Raw genomic sequence first — 22,313 nt, forward strand, 5'->3', positions numbered from 1 at the left:
GTAACAAGACAAATTTCAGGTCATTCTTGGAAAGTTCTTTGCTACCATGGGAATCATCCCAAAATGGACTGGCTACTCTAGTGAAAATGAGTTCCCCAACTCTGGGCTCTAGGTCATTTCTCCCAAATCACTAAATTGCTGGAAATTATTATTAGTTTCTTAAACTGCTCATTCTAGGAAAGTTGGCTGTGGCTGCTTAGGTGCATTGGTGGCAGGGTGAGGGTGGGGTGGTTGCAGCGAGGACGTGGAGAAAGGTGGAGCAAATCTGAAAGTGAGAGATGGAGTTTCACTAATTTAGCAATTTAGTAATTTGTCAAATTGTTTAAGTTATTTATGACATGTTGACCTGCCTCCATGACCTTGAAGGGAGTGAAAAAAGAATTAGGAGGAGGATTATAAAGAATCTGGAAAGAGAGGTAGAAAAAAATTTTAAATCTGGTAACCATTAAGATTTTAAATCAGATAACCAGCCACTGAGAGTCTGGTCTGTTTCATCATTATCTAGGAGGTCCTTTTTTACTCAAGTGAGGGTCTTCCTAAGTGGGAAAAAATTGGTACTGAGAGAGCTTCTTAAAAGGTAAATTTTGGTTATCTTACATATATTTATTTATTATCTCTTGAATCTGTACTGACTACTTTGTGACAGCATTGATAGATGTTCAGTAAATGTTTTGATTATTTTGCTTTCAGTTTAACCTGCTTATTTACAGGTTTAAGAATTTGACTTATTTGATTGCATCTATTTGCACCTCTGGAGTATAACCTATCAATTACACATTTTCCCTCTTTTTGCCCACCTCTCCTATTCATAGCCTAGTTTTGGTTCTCTAAATGTGTCTCTCCTTTCAGGCTCTGGATGATGCATACAGTGTCCAGGTCCCTAAACACAGTTTTTATTCTCATGTAATGTACTTATGTAAAGCTGACATTTGTTACCTGCTTATAAGTGCTTTATATTTTACAAATCATTTCAGTATATTTTGCTTCAGTTAGTCCTGACAGCAAAATAGACATTGAATGCTGACACAGCAAGATCCAGTGCCAGCCCCTACTTTATATATGTCCTCAGTTAGTCCTATAACGAGCTTATAAGATAGGTATTATTTACAATGAGAAAATTAGGCTCAGAGAGATTTAGTAACTTGAGTGAAGTCATTAAAGAGTCATTGCAGTCCAGTATGGTCTGGTTAAATGCCCAGACTCTAGTTTCAGACTGCTTGGGTTTGCATCCCATTCTGTTACCTACTAGTTAACGTCATCCTGGGCAACATGCTTAACACCTCTGTGCCTCAGTTTCCTCTTCTGTAAAATGGGAATAGTAACAGTGTCTACTGCTAGGGTTGTTGTGAGGATTAAATGAATGCATTTACCTGTAGCTCTTAGAATTTCAATACATGATAAGTGTTATTATAAGGCTAGCAATTGTTATTATAGTTAATATATTTGGATTCAAATCCAAGCATGTCAAACTATAAAAATAATACCACAAACTTAAAAAAGCAGTTGTTCCCATTTTATAGGTAAGAAAGCTGAAGTGCAAAAAAGATAAGTAATTAAAATGGCAGAATACAGTGTTTTTACACTGTAATTCATTAAATGAGTTTGTATTCTGTTGTTGTATAAGTTGAGTTAAAAAGTACTAAGTAATATTAGAAAATCAAATTCAGCAATATCTGAAAAGGATAATACATCACAACCAACTGGGGTTTATTCCAGGCCTGCAAGGCTGATTCAGCATTCAAAAATCAGTCAGTGTAATTCAGTATCTTAGTGAATAAACAAGAAAAAACGCATGTTCTCATCAATAGATCTAGAAGAAGCATTTGACAGAATTCAGCGTCCATTCATGATAAAAATGCTAAGCTAACTAGGCATATAAGGCAACCTCCTCACTCTGATAAAGGGAATCTACAAAACAAAAACAAAAACTACAGCTAGTATCATCTTTAATGGTGAAAGAGTGCCTGCTTTCCTCCTGGATCATGAACTAGGCAAGGGTGTCCACTCTTATTACTTCTATTCAGCATTGTATTGGATTGGAAGCACTTGCAGTAAGACAAGAAAAGTAAATAAAAGGCATTCAGACTGGAAAGTAAGAAATAAAACTATCTTTCTTTATAGATGACATGTCTATGTAGAGATTCCTAGTGAATCTACAAAAAGCTCCTAAAACTAATAAGTCAGTTTAGCAGAATACAGAATCCACTTTAAAAAGTTGCTAACAATGAATAGTTGCAAATCAAAAACCTCTTAAAGGATCGTTTATAATAGCACTCAAAATAGGACTACCTAGGTATAACTATAACAAAATATGTACAGTATCTCTATGCTAAAAACCACAAAACTGATGAAAGAAATCTAAGACCTAAATAAATGGAGAGAGATACTGTGTTCATGAATCAGAAGTTGAATATAATTAAGATGTCAGTTCTCCCCTGGTTGATCTATAGATTTTAACCAATCCAAATTAAAACTTCAGCAAGATTCATTGTAGTTATAGGCAAGCTGATTCTAAAATTTACATGGACAGGTAATGGAATACTGTTAAGCATGCGAAAGAAATGGATGAATCTCAGATGCAGTATGCTAAATGAAAGAAACCAGACTCATGTTTACCTACAGTGTGTATCTGTGTAAATGACATTCTGGAAAAGGCTAAGTTGAGAAAGAGAAAACAAACACATCCCTGGGTGCCAGGAGAGAGGCAGGGGGTGACCCTGACCTCAGAGGGCCAACCTGAGGGAATCCTTTGGGGTGTTGAAATTGTTCTGTGTCCTTTTTGTGGAGATACTTACAAGATGCTGTGTATCTGTTAAAATGCTAAAAAAAAAAAAAAAAAAAAAAAAAAAAATCTGTATCTAAATTTTAAAAATTAGTCAAAATGCAACTCACCTTTTATGCCTCTGTCATCATTTGTCTAATGGTACACTTAACATCTGGTGCATTTCACTGTGTCTAAATTTTGCTTCCCCTAAAAATAAAGAATTGTAACCCCAACAAAAAAAAGTGTTTAGAGGATGGGAGAGAAACATTTAGGTGTTCTAATTAGAAAAATTATACCCTAAAGTGTGAAAAAATAATTTTATTTATTATGGCAGGGATCCATTTATTTTCCTTTTTAGCAGATAACCATGTTTTCTGTTTTCTTGACAATTTATTGATTCTCTGATTGTTACTTCCTCATAATGACAGACAGTTTCTGGCCACAAGCTAGATAAAAGAGCTCTTTTGTAATCCGTTTTTCTACCATATCAATTCCGATCCATCCTACCTTCTCTTTGCTTTCTACTGACAATTCTTTCTCTGTCCTCATCTGCTTGGGGCGGGGGTGGGGAGTCAAGTTAGGGAAACATCTGTTCTAATGTTCTGTATGAATTTGTCATATTTAAGATTTAATCTTTATAAATTGGTTCTTGACTAGCAGGAGCAATTCATACTGTGTTGGTTGTGATCGTCCTTGGACCATATAAAACAAAGTAACAGGGTTTTGTCTTAAACATTATAGACCATTTGTGATTCTATGGAAAGAATGGATGTATGTTAGCACTTTGCCATGGGTGTTAGGTAGATGATGTCAGATTAAATTTAAATTGATCTCCTTCAGTGTTTATCTCTGGTGCATGTGCAATGACTTCCGCAGCAGAGAGCCTTTCAGAGCATTCTGTCAATACAGCTACCTGACAGTCATTTGTATTTGTAAACTGTGCATTTGGCACCTGCTGGTCTCTGTTGCATTGGAGTTAGTGGGGAGCCGAAGTGGGTACACAATGAAGTTATTGGTTAGTACATCTCAGTGGGAGTTATTGAAGGGAAGAAACAGCACTTGCAGGACCTCAGGAGAGGATAAAAAGAAAAAGAAACTGGTAATATTAACACAAGCTAGCTCTTTGTTGCTACCAAAAAATAATGATTTTTAAAGCCAGTCGTCTGCCCAAGGAATTAAGGTGTTTGTGGACCTGCCTTTTGTTTCTTTGAAAAGTAAGATAATGTGAGCATTTAAAAGTGTATGACAAAACCTGACAAAACTAAAACACAGGAAAATATCTTTTGTAACAGATATGGAAGACAAAGAGGGTCAGTTTAAAATATGATAATGAATTAAGAAAAAAATAAGTTCCCAATAGAAGACAAATTTATCTGAGCAGAAATATAAATTAAATTAGACAATAGAAAAGGGCTTAATTGCTGAAGAAATGGAAATTTAAATACAGGTGTCTTTTAGTTAACAAATTAGCAAAACAATAATATAAAAAACAAACATGCTGGCAAGACTTAGAAGAACAAATAGGTGGACAAGTAGCAGCAAAAAGTGACCAGTGTTTTGTAGGTGTAATTGGCCACACTTTATCAAAAGTTCTTATTCTTTAACCTAATAACCCTACTTCATGGGATACAACTCAGGGAAATTTTATAAAGAAGAAAGCTGGATACGTAAAGCTGTTTAGCTCAGGATGGACTGTTCTACTAAATGCACACCCCCCCTCCTGCAGATGAGCTCATGAGTGGCTGGTTATTAGAAGGACTATGGCAGAACAAAGGGGAAGTTGTTTGCGTTTGTGGTCATTTTCCTCCACATGTTTTGAAGCCATCAGTGTTTTCACAATTAAAGAGAATGCCTTAGTCATATATGAAGACCTTAAAACTAAATCAAAACAGAATAAAACTGAAAATCCTGCAGAGGTACCTACCTATGGCGTAAATAAAGACTACTTTAGTGGCCTTGAGAAGTGTTACAGTTTTCACCATGTTAAGCTCTCCAGTGAAGTTTTATGTGCGGTTGAAGAAGTTGCGAAGACATTTACCCCTATGTTTGGTTAAAGATAAGAAAAGGCTGCACCCTGGTTCAGATTAATTTGATAAAGCCATTAAATTGATGCAGCGAATCAATGATTAAATTGATACAGCGAATATCCTCAAGAACCTGTACCTCAGAGGCGTCCCTGTTCTGGGTCATGGCTGCAAAGGATCACCTGGCTGACCTGGATGCTAATGTTTTGTTACACGTTCTTAGGCGCGCTCTGGTTTCAGGGCTGCTTAATTCTGAGTGGTCAGCCCCTAACACTATTTTTCCTCTGAGCCCTGTTATTTTCCATGTGAATTTGCAGAACATAAGTATTTTGGGTTCCATATACATACTTAAGGAAGATACATAAATGCCCAGCAACATGGAATGGTTAAGTATGTTTTGGATGGTGTCTTGGTAGACCATGATGCATCTATTAAAATGATAAGCATGGAAACTTTCTATAAAACAAGTGCAACCCATAGAAAACAAAACTGAATACCTAGATCCATGACTGCAGCTGTGTATTAATGTTCAATATATACCTGGCCTGTAACCTGTAATGGTTCGGATGGTAGAATGGTAGTTAAAATTAAAAAAAAAAAAAAATTTAATGTTGTGAAGTTGTTAAAATAGAGGTAAGTACATTTTAACAGTTTAAGCTAAATTATTATTTGACTTTTGGTTTTAGAGTCCCAGGAAAACTCAAGCAGTTCGTATTTGACTTACATTCTGGAAAACTACACAGAGAATTCCATCATGGGCCTGACCCAACCGACACTGCCCCAGGACAGGTAGGCCTCTTGTCGGCATTTCAGCAGGAACTTCTGTTCTTTTTCAGTTAGCCTTGAACTAACTCATAGGCATGAGTTTCTGCTCCAGAATGTCTTTGTAGAGAAATTCTGAACAGACTCTAGAAGAGATATAAATTCCACAGCTTTCACACTAATTTGGAAAATTTAGAACTTTGGAGAAGTTGCAAAAATGTTATAGTCTCCTGATCATATAAACTCTGGTCTTCTGAGTATGTGGAGTATGGCTGTAAAAGGTTTACATACATTTGGCTTCAAATAGAAGCAGGAAGTAGGAGATGGAAGCAGATAAATCATTGAGGAGCTCAGTGGCTTCCATTACTTGTTCAAGCTCCTCGGTGGCTGGAAGATGGACCACACTGTAGAGAAAGTCAAGGAGTTGTTATTCTTGCTAAACCATCCTAGGGGCCTCACAAATACGGCATACATAATGCTCAATACTTAGCTGAGCATCCCATTTGGGATTTAGAATGCATCTATCAAAATTTTTTGTTTGTTTTTGTAGCTTTTTTTTTAACCTCAGAATTTCCCTATTTCTACCTTGTAACTTCTGTTACACGTGATTTCTATGTTCCTGCTTTATTAAACACTCCCATTTGTAATTTATTTGTAATTAATGATTTATATCATGTCTTTTCCCATGACACTGAGAGGGAAGATGATATATAACCAAACCCTCCTATTTCACGTGCCCAGAATTTAAATCCACTATTTTGCCCAAAGAATCTCCATTTATAAAAGAAAAGTAGAAACTGAGCAAATTTGTCTTTACTTTATTTAAGATTCAAATTAGATGCCGGGTTAAGTTCCCTTTAGGAATCTGATGATGTGCTTTTTCCTTGAAATCTGAGGTCAGATTTTTCTTGGATAATTAAGCAACTGTAGACACAGGCAAACTTTAGTTGGTGAAGAGAAGACCTGCTTCCTGTCTTGCCGGATTAGGAAAAGATGCAGTTCATCATTGTGTACCATCCTTAGTTGTTTCATTTCCCCATTAGACCATGAATCCCTTGTGTTTCATGTATTCATCTTTGACCAATACAGTAGGCACCAAATGCATTTTTGTTTTGTAGTAATAAAATTTCAGCTTAATAAATCCAGATGTGTGTCTCACCAAATAAATAAATGCATGAAAGGTGTTTTGGGGAAAGGGAACAGGACAGAGTAAAATGGGACGTGTTAACATGTTGCTTCCCACCAGAATGGGGATGTCCCATGGTATCTAGTATGTAACATGTGCCCTGCGGCCTCCATCAGTTATGGGGCCGCTCAAACGAGGACAGTCCTAGCCCGCCTGTCCCCGAGGCACTCACAATGCAGGGACAGCCAGGGTAGACTGCCTGTTCTTTAAAATTCTCAAGAGTCATGCACATAATTTCACAGTGTTTTTTTGTCTACTGTGGGTGCACAAGCAGACTACTACAGAAATTCATTTCTGACAGATTCAAGTTTTTGTTTTCCTCAAGTTTATAATAATTTCTGGCATCTGGGTTATTGATAAGTAAGAGCTGTATCTACTGAGTAGTGTCTTTAAATTCTCCAGCAGTCATTTAAGAGAGGTGGGTTTGAGCCAACGTAGGTTTGTGCTGCCTCACAGAATCATGTAGGGGGGGGCACCCAGGTGTCAGGCAGTTTGTTTCCTCCACCTCACCTCAGCGACGTGCCCAGGTCCTCGGCTAACGTGCCCACTGGAACCCTGCCCTGGAGCAGCCGAGCCAGGGCATCTGAAGGGCGGAAAGCAAGAGTCCACCCCTCACTCTTTGGTGCACAGTTGCTGGTTTTTTATTTGGTGAATCAGCAAATGCTTATAGAGCAACTACTAGTCATCTGATGCTCTGTATTGATGTGGAAATGTTCTGTTCTTTCTCTTGTAGCCAGTCCAAGATGTAGCAAGCAGTCCACCCGAGAGCTCCTTCCAGAAACTAGCGCCCAGTGAATATAGGTATACTTTATTGAGGGATCGAGATGAGCTTTAAAAACTTAAAAAACAATTTGCAAGCCTTTCAACAGCAACATCCGCTTATGTGGTGGAAATAGTAAACCTATATTTTCATAATTCTATGTGTATTTTTATTTTGAATAAACTGAAAGAAGTGTTGGGTTTTTAATTTTTTTTCTCCCCCTGACTCAAAATGCACTGTCATTTAACATAGCCTCTTCTAAAAAATCTGCTAGGGTTCAAAAAAAAAAAAAAAAATCAGAGGCCTGTCTTTGCTTTAGATCTGTCCTGCAAAACTTACATAAATCAAGTGGGAGGTGACGTAGCCACAGGCAGGCCACTAACCTGCACTCCTAGGTAGGGAAGATTTGGGATGTCTCCTGTGTGGGATGTGCTTTTCTCTTTTCTTCTCATTGATCGATTCTGTTAGTATTTCCAGTGTCACATTTCTCAAAGCTAAGGGGTGGGGGGTATATATTCTGGATACCTGGGAGGGGAATAAATTAAAATTTTCACACTGTGTACTGTGTTTTACTGATTGGTCAGAAATTGCCATGAAAATTTCCTAGTAGTATTTTTTTGAATTCTTAATGTGTAACTTATACCATGAAGAGGAGGCGAGCCATAAGCCAGAGCATTTGGCAGGAATTGTCCTTATGAATTGAGAAGAAGAAAATGAAAAAATGTTACTGAATTTCTCTGTGTTTATCTTTAAAACGTGGCATATGGATGGCATTTAAAACTTTGAATGAATTTTACCTAAATCTGGGAGCAGGAGATAATAGCGGAGCGGGTCATCAGTAATGAGCCAAATGACTTTTAAGGCTCCTCCTACCATGAGATTCAATTTCCAAAGAGATAAACCAGCGAAGAAAATGTGTAATTGCATGATTTCTAACATCCTTCTCTTGTAGAGTCTTGTTTTAGTTGTAGAGATAAAAAACAAAGACAATAAGGAACATAAGCTTTCATTTTTTCCCAATATAGTAGTGTCAGGGGACCCCACCCCTGCAGAGCCCTCATTTGCCAGGCCCGCAGTGGGTAGCCAGCCGGGTCCCTGGGCCAGGCCACACTGCTGCCAGGGAGCAGACCCAGAGGGAGGGACCCTTGGTGTCATTTCAGGATTCCCAGTGCCAGAGGACACACAAGCTCAAAACTGGCTTTCCTCTGGGCTGGGGTTGGTGCTATAGGCCAAGAGGCATTTTATACTTGGGGTATGTAAGTCAACCCCAATTTGGGGAAAGATTATTTTTAAGCTTAAAAGGCTGACATGTGCCATTATATGTAGTATGTAATATATGTAACATCTTCCAATTCTTTTAAAAATAAAATGAATATTTATAATGGATATTTAACAATGGTTATTTTTAAAAATCAGCCTAGAATTCTTAGTTATGCATGATTTATCTATGGGTTTGTTCAGAAAAATAAACATTGTTAATTAAGGTGGTAAAGAACATGTTTAATATTATTTTATCAGAGTGTGAACTAGAAAGGCAGGACGGAGCCCCCAAAGGGTGGTTCTTAGTCCTGTTGTCGTTACTGCTTTTAATCAGTAACCTGAAGGAAATCAGGTGTGGTCTTCAGGTCAGAGGATGGACCAATCTGAGGGGGTCAGAATGAAAATTCGCAAACATTCAACAGGGTAGCACGGAAGACCAAAAGGAGCACATATAGTTAACTGCAGTAAATTTGTTATTTTGTAACTGAGTTTTAAAAAAAAAACCAGAAACCAACAAAAGAGCTCTCAATGTTGGATTGCAGAGCCTTGGTTTGAGAAGAGTTCTTAGGAACAAGGCCTCGGGGAGCACATGCTCAATATCTCAGAGAATGGAGCAGCAGATAAAGAGCGAATGGATCGAGGATGCGTTATTTAGGTTTCATTCATATCGCAACTTGGGCTCTAGCCCTGCCACTGTCGTGGTCTGCTCTAGACCCTGAAGCTAGTGAGGACAGATGCTGAATTTTATGTCTGTTTCCCCAGTGCCTAGCATTCCTGGACACTTAGTAGCCATCATCAAATGTTTTTTGAAGAAATGAGCACCAACACGACCTTGGGCAGTTGTTGCATCCAGCCTCTCATCAGGACTTGATGCCCAATCTTATAAAAGACCATTAACAAGGCCAAGTGCTCCATGAAAAGAAATGATACTAAGAGGTTTGGAAACAGGTGTTCAGGCTATTTTGCTGGAAGAAGACTCTAGTCTGAGGGCAGTCTTGAGGTATTTGAAGGGCTGAGGTTGTCTGACTGCACCCCACAGATGGAACCAGGATTGGATGGTTATCACAGAGAGGCAGATTTCAGCCTGCCATTTACACACTACAAGTTTTTTGGTGCTGTGCTTTGTGTTGTAAGGATACAAGGATGAATAAGGCATAATTTCTGCATCGGGCCAATGCATATGTAAACAAGATGTAAAGACAGAAAAATATAGAGGCTATTGGGAGCATAAAGGAACAATCGGCTCCAGAGGCTTCATTGTGGAGCTTAATCTCTACATTGAGCTTTTTAAAAATGAATGAGTGTTCTTCGGGAGGTCAGGATCTGGACAGAGGAATAATCTGAGCAAAGGCAGGAAATGGCGTAATGCATCAAGGAAAAGAAGGCGGCCTTGCGTGGGGGGAGGCCCGAGGCCAGGAAGATGAGAAAGGAGGTTGGAGGAGGCAGTGGGAGCTGACAGTGCATGGGCACCTGTCTGCCCAGTGAAGGGCCTGTGCTCTGTCTTCTAGGTGGTAGAGATCTATCGACAGACTTTAAGCCGGGAAGTATCTTTGTTCATCTTTAAGCTTTAGGAAGAACAGGATGGAGGCAGGTCTAGGTATGAAGACAAGGAGAGTTGATGGCCAGAACTAAGACAGTGACTGCAGGGGTGGGGGCAGGGGCCTGGGAGATGGCAGTGATGCAGACGGCATAGGGATTTACCACCAGCTGAATGTAGTGAGAGATTCTGGGAGTCTGCCTAGAATCAGTAAGAGCCCAACTCGTCATTTAGACATTTTTCCCTCAGAATCATGAATGGGAGAATGTTATAGCTGGAAGTCTCCTCTGTCTAGCCAGTCTATGCTGAGCCTTGTGCTCCCCAGCTGTGAAGAGGGGGTGCAAGTCCAGACTGGAGGTCACTGTTGAGTTGCAAAACCAAAACGAGCTGCAGGCCTTTCTGCTTTTCAGCCCACTCCCATTTCCAGTGTTTCAACAACTGTTCCAGTAGTGAGGGGGACTGTAAAAGAATGACAACTTTCTTTAGACAAAATTCAAAAGAAAATTTTTTTAAGTTAAATGAACCTACAGAAGAAAACAGAGAACGGGTATCTAAAGTCTCCAGTGCACCTGCTTAGTTAGCTCTCTGATGAAGTCAGATTGTTGAAGATCACATACAAAAGAAGGAAAAGCTAGCACGATAAAGCCCAGAAGTAGAGAGTGAAATATTATAAAACCATGTTTGGAGTGTTAAAGCTCAGAATGGGCTTAAATTTGCAGAAGATACTCAAGTCTCACATCAAGGCTTTTTTTTAAAAAAAACAAACAAAAAAAACCTGAATCAGGGCAAAACAAAGAATGGATGAAGTAGGGCGATGGATTGACAGAATCAGGAAAAGCAAACTGGCTCAAGTTTTCTTTTTTCTCTGGCAAGGAGATATAGTCTGGTTAACAAATGATAAAATGGCATGAATGGGATTGCAAAAAATGAGAAAAAAAGTATCTTGCCACCTTCAACGATTTCAAGGCCCCTCGGCCCAAACTTCTGTCAACCTGAGAGCAGTGCTGCAGAGAGGCACAAATGCTCTGTTAGCTGCTGTTGGGAATTGTGAGAAACTGTGGAGAGCCAAGGGTAGCAGAAGACTGTAAAGGGGCAAACTGTGTCCCAGCTTTCATAACAGTTAGTTTTTAAAATAAAACACTATGTGAACCAAACTGAAATGTTAGTATTCTGTATTTGAGGGAAAGATTTAAATAGATGTAAAGAACAAAACAGTTACCAATTTTTAAACTCTTTTAAACCTACCATTTAAAGACCCTGAAGACAGTAAATTGTTTCAGGACTTAGGTTGTTTTATGCTGATTATAACTGTTTTATCTGTTCATTAAAACAGGTTGGATAGGTCCTCTGCTTGGCTGTGTTTGAATTTTTGTATGTATTTCCAAGTAATAAAACTATATTTATAAAATGTTTCTATATGTGAGACTCTTTATTAATCCACTTTGTCATGAATAATACCACATTTGTGAACATTTTACTCAGACTCAAGACCAGGGTCTCCGGCTTCTCCAGGTTTAGTTATTCTCTCGATCCTTCCATTGTACTTGAGTCAGGAGGAGAAGCTAGAAAGCTCTGTGCTGATAACTGAACCCAACCTTCAGCATAACAGCCATTTCCTCTTAAGACCACAGTGGAGAAAGGCTCTTAGAGGAAAAGCTTTGGGGTCACTGGAAGAGGAGAAAACGCAGCTTACAAATGACATCTCTAAGATGTCCCCCTTGCTCCCTGCCCCCAGCTGGCGAGTTCCTCCTGTTCACCCTTCAGTGCCCAGGGCAGTTATCGCCCCTCCTGGTCCCACAGCACTTTTTGGAAGTACATGTACCCCCTTTTCCTTTCACCCATGTGAATACTCTGAAAATAGGAACTCCTCCATCTTTGTATTCCCTGCTCCATGGTGCACTGAAAGTGCTCAGTAAATCTCTGATGAAAAAAAAAAACAACAAATAAATGAACAAGTGAATGAATAAAAGACAAAGCATCACCGTAATTGGTATGGACTCTGCCTGCTAATCTGCAAATCCCAATTAATTCATGATTGTCAGTGAGGCAAACGTTTGGGTGAATCTAATCACTTTCAATCCTAAATCCTAAACTGGCTTTGTGGTCCTGCGAGTTTCGTCCAGAATAGATCAGAATCCTACAGTGGGTGCCCACTCAGAGAGTCACACCTAACCATCAGAATGACACTCGCGAGCCTACTGTGTGATGCCGAGGCCTGCGGAGGTGCCGCGGTTTTCCCATGCGCTCTGCAGGGTTCTGCAGCAGATCTAATACTCAGCTTGCTCACTCTGACTTGTTGAGGAACAGACTATAGTGAGTTGGCAGAAATACCACGTGTGGTTCCCACATGCCATGCATGTACCGTTCAGCAAGCATTAAGGATTGGCAGTGAACAAGAGATTGCCTCTACCCTCATGGAGCTCAGAGCTGACTGAGGGGGCACAAACGATGAGGGAAGAGCTGATGCTAACAGAATGTCGTGGGCGCTGTGGTGTCGGTTAACCACAAGGACAGAGGTGTGTACAGCCTGGAGGATCAGGCATCTGACTCCCTTCGCCTCCAGGGGAATTAGATTAGTCGAGGCTGTCATTCATGATTCGATTAGTATCTTATTGTAATAGCAAAGTTATACAAAGGGGGAGGGGCAAGGTCAGGGAAAAATGAATTACTTTTTATAGGAGATAAAATATTTTAGAATAATACATGTAAAGATTAGGGGACTGCTGAGAGGGTAGAACTGATTAGAAGGGGAGTAAATACACTTATTGGAGGAGAAGGCATCAAGACTAGCTGATGGAACTGGAACCAGCCGCGAGGTCTGACGGGGAGGGCTGCTGGGTATTGTGTCCTCCGCTGCCTTCCAGCCCTGGCTACCCCCGGGAAGGTGTCACGCTGGCAGGTCTGGGTTGCGGTTCATGTGTTTTGCTTATTGGGATGGCTGCCGGGAAGGAGGCTGGACACTCACCCTCTTGGGGCCCCGGCAGGATCAGACCAGTCTTGGAAGACTGATACTTAGTTTCCGTGCCCTAAACACTGCCCAGCAAGGGGTTAGAACTGAGTGTTGACCATCAGTATGGCTTTCTGATTTAAAGCCTCGTTTAATAATCCACTTCAGAAATTTCCTAGGATTTGAAGGCAAAGTCCCTGGCTTCTGGAATCTGACTTTACCCCTTACATTTTAGATTTTGCCCACTATTTCCATGTTCTCTGCTTTTTCTGTGTTCTGGTTCCTCAGAGTTTACTGATTGTACTTTCCCAATCACATCTACAAGTTCCCACTAACCTTAGGATGTTTATAACTCAACCTAGAAATGATCAGTTCTCTTAAAACACAGATGATTTATTATAACTCTACACTTACTTCATTGCCCTTCTAAGGTGGCCATGTGATTTTTTTCATCTGAGTGCATCTGTGAGTGAAAGGGAGCATCCCTAGTAATTTCACCACCATGACAGACGGAAATCAGGACTGTCCTGGACAAACTGGGACGTAAGATCGTTCTCTTCCTAACCAGAGCTTATAAGTGTTCATGTTTGGAGATCGTTCTTAGAGACAAAAAAGATGTAACTTCTACTAGTATCTGTGAGCATTATACCACCTTCTTAATAACAAAGCCTTTTCAGAAAGCCTTTATGCATTCTTAGTATATTTCTCAAATCTCCATTTTAGGCGTCTTTCCTAACACTATTCTTGTAGATACATGATACTGTTTTCAATCATGTGCCTCCCCTTTAAACCGTGGGAAAAAATGCTGGTAACAGAAGAACAGCAGCAGCCGCCACCCAGTTACCGCGAGCCCAGCACCATTCAAGGCACGCAACGGGCATTAATTCCTTCAATTCTCAAAACCACCCTGTGAGGCAGGGCAAGGTGTCAAGGGGAGGGGACACGAAGTCCTGATTGTCGGCCCCTGTCCCCCGCGATAAGGCAGTGATCTTCTGGAGAGGAAAGGGAACTAACATCCAGGGAGAATTAGTAAGTGCCAAGCATTGTCTTCCTTTTAATTCCTGTCAGCTCACTGAGAGGCTGTTTGGTGGAATAAATGTAGGAACCTCAGCGCAGCCTTAGGAGACCTGCGTTCAAATCCTGTCAAATGCCTGCCTTGCAGCTTCAGCCCTGCTCTTGCCCTCTGCTTGCTGTGCAGAGCCATCCAATCCCCCTTGCCATTACCCACTTCAGCTGTAGCCTCTCAGATTATAAATCCTTCCCAGGTACCCCCTATCATGACCTCCACCAATCCTGTGGTAAGATGGGATACATCAAACCCAGTTTTTCCACAGCATTTCTGTCCAGTGCTTCAGGTCCTAGATCCTCTCTTCCCCAAATCATGGCTTCTAATTGGAGAGAGAGAAACAACTTTACCTTCACATTCCGAAATTTTCAGTTCATGCCATTCTCATCTAATGTTTTCCAGATTTATGCTGTTGCATCATTCATTCCTACGCTAATACACTAAAAGGGTACTGAGCAGAAGCTTGGCATGTCTTAGAAAGCTTTTTCAGTTTGATGTTTTAGCTTTCGCATCATTCACATCTGACAGTTACTAACAGTAGGTGTAGTTTCCTTTTCCCTTCTCATCACTGGACTTCGTGCCAGAAATACTCCAAGAAGCAGATGATGTGGTCCCTGCCCTGAAAGAAGCTTCCACTCCAGCTGGGGATATCACCCCAACACAAAGGAAGGAATTTCACAACCACGAGGTTCTAAAACATACCCGAATTGACCGCAAGTGAAAACAGGAACCACTGAATTGCAGTGGTCAAGGAATACTCGTGTCAAAATGGAAAACTGGACCGTGAAGGACTTGGACACTAAAAGGTAAATTTCATGTCTGTTTTCTCAGGGGATTTCAGTAAATATTTATAGAATGAATTGAAGATGGGAAGAAAGGCATTCAGTTTTAAGCAGGGACTCACAAGCAGAAGCAAGAAAAATACAAATCACTTTTTACATAAAAGGAAAGGAAAGGAAATACACCTGTTGTACCAAGAACCCAGGGAAACTTGAGGCTTTATTACTAACTTTCCCAGCAACAGAGGTAAAGTGGAACTCAGGGTTATAACAGTCTTGTCTGATACAAAGCAATAACCTTGATTCTTTAAAACAAAGAATTGTTGAATTTGAAACAAGATATGAGCCCTCTAGGCTGTATTTTCATCTACCCAGCTTCACCACTCACATACATTTAATTCCTTGGTTTTCTCTAAGCACACCCGGCTCTTTCAAGTCTTGAATGCTCTGTACAGGTAATTCCTATGATGCCTGTAAGCCTGTGCCCCATCTTCAATCAGGCAAACTCTTCTTTAAGGTCCCACTCAAATACTGCCTAATTGACAAGGCCCTCCCCTCCTCTGCGGGCAGGCAATCCCTCCCACACTCTGTGCCCTCCTGTTTTATTCATCCCTCTTTTAGGGCACTTCCTATGTTGTACTGTAGTTATTTGCTTTAGGTATCTGACTTCATTAGTCTGAATGGCTTACAAGGGTAGATTCTACAAGTCTTATTTTTCTACATATGGCTCCAACACTCAACACATAAAAGGCATTCATTTAAATGTTCATTGAATAAATGAATTTATTGCATATTTCCTTATACAAACACCACTTGGCAACATTATAAATAATCAGTGAATTCAGTAAGAGAGAATTTGCCCAACTTCTCACCATTAGGCCTTTTCTTATGCTGACCCCTGCTAACACTAAGGATTTAACAATAAAAGGTAAAACATCTTTAGTGGATTTAATTAATGTAGCTAGGTAGACATACTTCAAGTGATTATCCATTTTAATACAAGAAAATAATTTCAAATACTTTCAGAAATGTATGGAAAACATGTAATGTCAACTGTCCTTCTCAAATATTAGTCAAGTTTTTCATGGGAGCTGGACAATGGTCCATTCTAGGCTCAAGTATGTTTCTGCTGAGGAAGACCCCTCATGCCTGGGCTATCAGATGCACAGCTGACGAGACTGACATTCTGAAGGTAAAGGAAATTGAATATAATTTCTTTTGGAGGAGAAAAGCTTTCTTCTCCCTAAGAAACAACTTTGGGCCTGTTCAAGGGCTTCAACAAATCTCAGCTGACTATATATTTTGGAAAATGAAGTATAACAGATTATTTTAGATTGGAAAAATGTAAACAGTTTATGACCAGCTTATACCTTCGCTGTAGAAAAATCTCTAAGTTGTTCCTGTGGAATGTCTGATTTTTAGTGGCACTGTCGGGGGTGAATAGTGAATATGAAGAGAGGAGGCTGAGGCCAGAAAGCCCAAGCCGCAGCTGCCTAAGGCATCCGAACGCTACCCGGCCTTCAGCGGGGGCCCCTGAAAACTCTTGAGCAGGAAAAGGAAGGCAGTGACATGAGGAGGGGTGTAGAGTTGGGCAGGATGAAGTAAGGGATGCGAGGTAACACAGTCTTCTACTAAGTGACGGCCATGAATATATTTAGAGATGGATGCAACTATCATTCAAAGTAGAACTGACAGGATCTGGTGAGAACCTGGAAGTGAGGGATGGAGGGAGTCAGAGGGTGAAAGGGGCTGATGGCGGGGAACCCCCTGCTGAAACGGGAGAAGGCAGCTACCACAAGAAAAGAGACCAAGGCAGAACTGGAGCTGGCGTCCCCCGATTCCCCTCCAACTCTCCTTCCACTACAGCTACTGCTGCCTTTGAGGGCAGAGGCTGGTCTGAAAGCCCACAGGCCTCAGCAGGCAACCTGAGAGGCTTTGACAAAACCTCAGCTCCATTACTTTGAGGATTTTGTTTTCTTAGATCATGTGTATCATCCTAGCTCCTGTGCTAACTAGCTTGGTGATCTTGGGCAAATCACTTGTCTTTGCCACTTTTTACATTTTTAATTTCAATTTATTTATCTGGTTAATACTACACACATGTATTTCTTATTTCCCACAACAGACTGATTTCTTTGAGGAGAGCAATGTGTACACCATGAGGACCTTTTACCATTGAGTGTTTGTAATACCTAAGAAGTTACTCTGTAAAAGGGTGTTAAATTAATGAATACAGTGAGAACCAACTGTTAGAAACAAAATGAAGTGTTTAAAAATAAAAACAAAACAACATAACCAACACAGAACCTGACCTTTGTACATTAACTTAGCCTGGGAGGAAGCTCTCCCATCTCGCCTTAGACCCCTGATGACGCAGGGACACTGCCACTCACGGTGCTGGGGAGCACGGCCACCATCCACCCCGCACGAGAGACGAACACGTCCCAGTTCACAGAAGAACCTTTTTCCCAGTTGTGTCTTCATCTTTCCTCCCCAAGATTTCATGCGGCAGCAATGAAGGGCAAAGCCTCCCGAGAAAGACCTTTCATTTTTCAAGTTAACACAAACCAGATTTTGGTGTCTATACTCTCACTGAAGAAAGTACAGAATATATATTTCTAGTACAGGTTTCCTCAACTTCTTTTGACTGAGGCTAGTGGTCCAGGCCTGACTCCCCTGCAGACAGCTCGCGGCCCTCGGAGGGAGGCAGGCAGGCAGCCCACGGCCAGAGGAACGTCGGGGACTGTGAGGATTTCCTCTTCCAGTGCTCGGCTTCTGGATAACCCCAACATTCTCGCCCCGGGACTGCTGGCCAGGTCGAGGCAGCACGAGCACCAGAACCAGCCCGTTCTGGGCACCCTCGGGGGCGGGCTCCAGCCCAGGGGGTAGGAGAGCTAAGCCAGCAGGAGGGAGGCAGAGCTGAGGAGGGCCGAGAGGTGGGGACACAAGGACAGGCAGTGGAGTCTGAGACTGACAAAAACTGAAATGGCTTTTCTTACGTGGTTTGCAAATGCTATTGGAGGCAATTCCAAAAGAATGTTTCAAAAATGTTCCGAGTGCTACCAGCGTCACTACAGCGAGTACACAGCTTCCCCAGGGCACAGTGAACAGACAACAAGCACTTGATTCTATGACTTATGACAGATGTTTGAAAAGCTCTGCTTTAGAGTTTTATTTTTAAATTAAGTATAAAAAGCACTGTTTAAGCAATGGTTACAACCCATGAATATAACAAAATCTGTAGGATGTGTGGATGGGATGGAAACACTTTTACGTTTATAGTCTAAAGTCCAGTTCCACATTACGTACTTCTGGATCTACCCCCCATTAAAACCTCTGAGGCTGCAGGACACTGGGACACTTGGTGAAGAATGAGAAGGGAAAAAACAGGTGCGAACGCCTGGCACGTGTGATCTCAAAGGACCGCCTGGGGGGCGGGGTGGAGCGGATGAATGGCCCACCCCGATTTTGTGTGGAGAGGCGGCACAGCGTAAGAGAAAGAGAAAGTAGTTCACCAACCTAGCCAACATCCCGGCTTTACCCCTTTGTAGTTGACTAACCCCCTGCAACTTACTGAACCTCTCTGAGACTCAGTTTCCTTATCTGTAAAATGCCTCATCAAGTGCCTGAGAAGGAGAAGCTACACAATAAATATCAGTTCCACTGTAAGGATGGTTTTCTCAAACTAAGGGTCACAACCCACTGGTATAACACAAAATCAATTTAGTGGACTGCAACCAACATATTCTAAAAATTGAAAGAGAATAAAAGACATCAGTGTGCACTGCACATAACAAGGGCTGAGTTTTGATGTAAATACATTTTTAACTGTGGGTTTCATATTAAAAAGTTTGCAAGTCTCTGCTCTACAGAGAAATTCTTGGATTCTTATATTAAAAAGTCCACAGGAGTGCCACCTGTATCCAAATAAGCCCCTATAAATTTTAAGACCTTCATCCAAGTGTTGCTTTCTCACTTGTTACAGTAAAAAGAAGAATGGAAGAGAATATAAATTTAATCTGATACTATGGGGCAATTCCATTTTAAGATTGGCTTCTGTCTCATACTGGTTAGCTTATACTTCTAAATACTTTATACTTTATAGGAATATCATTTGTAGTTGATTAAACACTTCTTGCAATTTCTACAAAAAGTTGGCTATTAGATTCTATTATGGGGAAATCACATACAATTTTTAAATAGCTTTCAATTATGAAGCCTGTTTTAAAGGACTGTAACTTGCCTAAGTGGAAGACTGCCAGGTAATATTCCAGTCCTGAGGAGCAGTAAAGATCAGAGGCCCACATGGCTCAGGAAAAGCCCGACATGAGCTTCCGTTACAGCCTCCTCATGCCCCTCAGGTCCTGTGTGAAATCAGCCTGGCACGGTAGTGAGTTCCCAGGGCTGCTAAGATGATGGGCTGAAGTGCAGCCAACTAAGGGTAGGCAGAGAGGGGACCATGCATACTGGTCAAGATCGGGCCACCTGGAAGGGTAGAATACTGAAAATTACAGAATTAAATGATACAGCTTAACTTTGATGCAACTGTTACCCTAAGTGTCTAATTTTGGTTGACCAGGATGGGACTGGCTACACCAGAATCACCTATGAGACTGAGTTTCAGAATCTTATTTTAAAGAAGCTCCCTGGGTCATTCTGCTGACCATTTAGATGTGAACACTTCGTGTAAAAGGGACAGCCAGAATCAGAAAACAGAAAAAAGGTGGAGTTCAAAAATAATTATCCCCACCTTACATATTCAATATCATATACTGGATCAGAATCTGACTCTTATTCAAATGACTGCCTTCTTGGTAGATGTTAGAGATACAAGCCAGCAGACAACAAAACTTGATACTTTCCAATTATTCACTAACAGCAAGAATGGTGCTTTCTCTCACTGGAATTCATTGGTGAGGTTCCAAAAGTAAGAAAGGTCTCAGATTTGACACAGAACTAAAAGGTAGCAATTGATAAAAGTTATTAAAAATAAACTCAGCAAGGCAGAAGTTAAGTGATAAGCCATTCACTGCCGATGAACCTGTGTGCTCCTGCGTAGAACCCCTCACACCTGCCGGGGTGCAGGGGCCACTCCCCTGTCCTCAGGAAAGAGGACGGACAGGCAAAGTTCCTTCCTACTTCAAACGACTGGGGGCAGAGGGTGAAGCTGCCTGTAATCTTAAGTTCTTTTTTCTTCTTCCTGAATTTAAAACCTTTCTGCTGTTTGAGACAGACATTAGGCTAGGTTGGACCATCCTGGTCATGTGTCAAGTGTCGAGATTAGCACCAGGCACCCTTCGTTAGGCCCTGGCCGCACCCATGAGAAAAGGCGAGTACGAAGGCCGTCCTGGAGAAGATACAGCAGCTGTGAAAAATGAAGGAACCAGGAAGACCACCAAGTCTGGGGAAAAGGACGGTAGTTCCAGAAGTGAGGTAGGAAGCGAGTTCTCAGCGTCGCCAAAGGCCTGCTGAGAAGAAGACTCCTTGTGTAGCAAGTCCATCGGCCCCTGGAAACCGGAAGACATCCCAGGAAATCATCCCGTTTGCCCCTGCTTGATGTTTAGCTCCAATGCAAACAAAGTTGGAAGTATTGGGGGATTTTTTTTTAACCTAGAGGTTATGGGAAAGGATGAACAAAGATAGGAGACAGTACAAAAAGGCAGAGGATGAGAAGTCCTCAGCAGACGTGGTTAGAATCCCCCGCAAACCAAAGAAGTTTTCCAAATTACAAAGGCGAGATGGCGAAGGGCACCAGATCTTGGAGGTGTTTGGAGACAGGTTGACGGAAAGAGCTTGGAGCCTGGCTTAGTAAGCCTCCTACCACTGGAGATTCTGTGTTCTTTTATGAGAGGCAGAGGAAGAGTCAGAAAAGAAGCCACTGTCACAAACGAAGCTATCCAGAAGAGCATTTGGTTCTCACTTTCCATTTTCTTACACTTTTAATTTCTTTCACCAGAAAATACAGTTGGACCAAACTGCAAGAGGACTCACCAAGTGCACTGCAGCACACGGTTCACCTGTGCTGTGCAGGCCCCTCATTTCCCTTGCTGATACAAAAGGCTCCTAAACTCCCTCTATTGCTAACAGGCTAAAATAATCTTCTACATTTATGTTTAGCCCTAAGGTCCGCAAGTCAGGGTGATGGAAGAAATCCCTGTTCCATAACCCAACAATTCCTCACAGCCCATGTCCTTATTAGAGTTAGGAGTTCAGTTTTCACATGTCCTAACAAATAATTTGCTTCTTGACAGCCTTTAAATATGATCAACCACTGACCTCTCCATTAACACCCCAGAAAACAACAGAACCTGTCCACTGATCAAAGCTCAGTCCCACTCAAGTATCTGCAGCCACCACCTGGAGATAGTTGGAATCCAGAAGCCAACCGAGTGTCCACCAGCAGTGGTGGAGGGCATCATTAGGATAGAGGTTGGTGCCAGTAACACTGAAGTGTGATTTTTAACTGCATTTTTTGTCACTTTGGCTGGGAAGATCTGGACAGCTGGAAGTGAGCTTCTCCATCATTTTCTGTTTCCTTCTTTGTATCAATTTTCCACCTGTGAAGCCCAACACCCCACCACCAAGTGCAGCTGCAATTCCTGCCACTTTGAAGCCTGCAAGGAGGCCAATGGGACCCCCCACCACTCCTCCGATGAGTGCACCTGCCACAGGCAGGGCTGCCAGCTTGTATTTTGCAGCCTGTAAAAAAAAATTCAATTTAGAAATTGAGTTGAGAATCTCATCTGCCTGTGGTGATGTGCATTTTCCTCTCATTACTCTTGGCAATGTCTCTTTAACTCTTGGTACATAATTAACCTTAGAGAATGTACTTGTGGGGGAAAGAAAGTATTCCACAGGTACTGCAATGACTCCAGATCTCAGAACTTAGAGAAACAAGGTGCAGAGTGGACTGAGATAAATTGACTTTACTTGCAAAACAATCAATCCACTATCTAGCTGGCATATTTAAATAGGTTCAGCAGCCACAGATTCCTCCTAAAGCTTTTATGCTCCACGGAGATTCTGTGCCGTGTTACCTGGGGTTAAAAGCAACATTCCGTGGAAAACAGACAGTCCCCTTCCACACGTGTTGTCATGTCCTGACAAGTGTGCCCCTCCTGGATTCTTACAAACCCGCTCTCTCTTTCCCTGAACCTCTGCAAATGTTCCCTTGTGACATCAAATGCCTTATAGTGGGGATTCGGTTTGCTCTCTCTCTGAAAAAAGT

General features: G+C 41.4%; 2 protein-coding genes across 4 annotated transcripts in view; one reads left to right on the top strand and one right to left on the bottom strand.

Annotated features, from left to right (window-relative positions):
* The window catches only part of ERP44 (endoplasmic reticulum protein 44), a 103,514-nt gene extending 92,422 nt beyond the window's left edge, over positions 1-11,092 (top strand). For both annotated transcript variants that reach the window (XM_037798551.1, XM_037798550.1), the window contains 2 exons: positions 5,475-5,577; positions 7,470-11,092. In XM_037798551.1, coding sequence (XP_037654479.1) covers positions 5,475-5,577; positions 7,470-7,571 — 205 coding nt within the window. In that variant the 3' untranslated portion in view covers positions 7,572-11,092. The remainder of the gene's footprint in view (positions 1-5,474; positions 5,578-7,469) is intronic.
* STX17 (syntaxin 17) overlaps positions 1-22,313 on the bottom strand; it is a 91,199-nt gene that overhangs the window by 473 nt on the left and 68,413 nt on the right. Inside the window, exon 8 of one of the 2 annotated variants that reach the window (XM_037798552.1) lies at positions 15,851-21,784. The exons of the other annotated variant lie outside the window; for it this stretch is intronic. Coding sequence (XP_037654480.1) covers positions 21,545-21,784 — 240 coding nt within the window. The 3' untranslated portion in view covers positions 15,851-21,544. Of the gene's footprint in view, positions 1-15,850; positions 21,785-22,313 lie in introns of those variants that run through there. 2 annotated transcript variants of the gene reach the window in all.

This window comes from Choloepus didactylus, chromosome 10 (assembly GCF_015220235.1).
Source record: "Choloepus didactylus isolate mChoDid1 chromosome 10, mChoDid1.pri, whole genome shotgun sequence".
In the NCBI taxonomy this organism is placed as follows: Eukaryota; Metazoa; Chordata; class Mammalia; order Pilosa; family Megalonychidae; genus Choloepus; species Choloepus didactylus.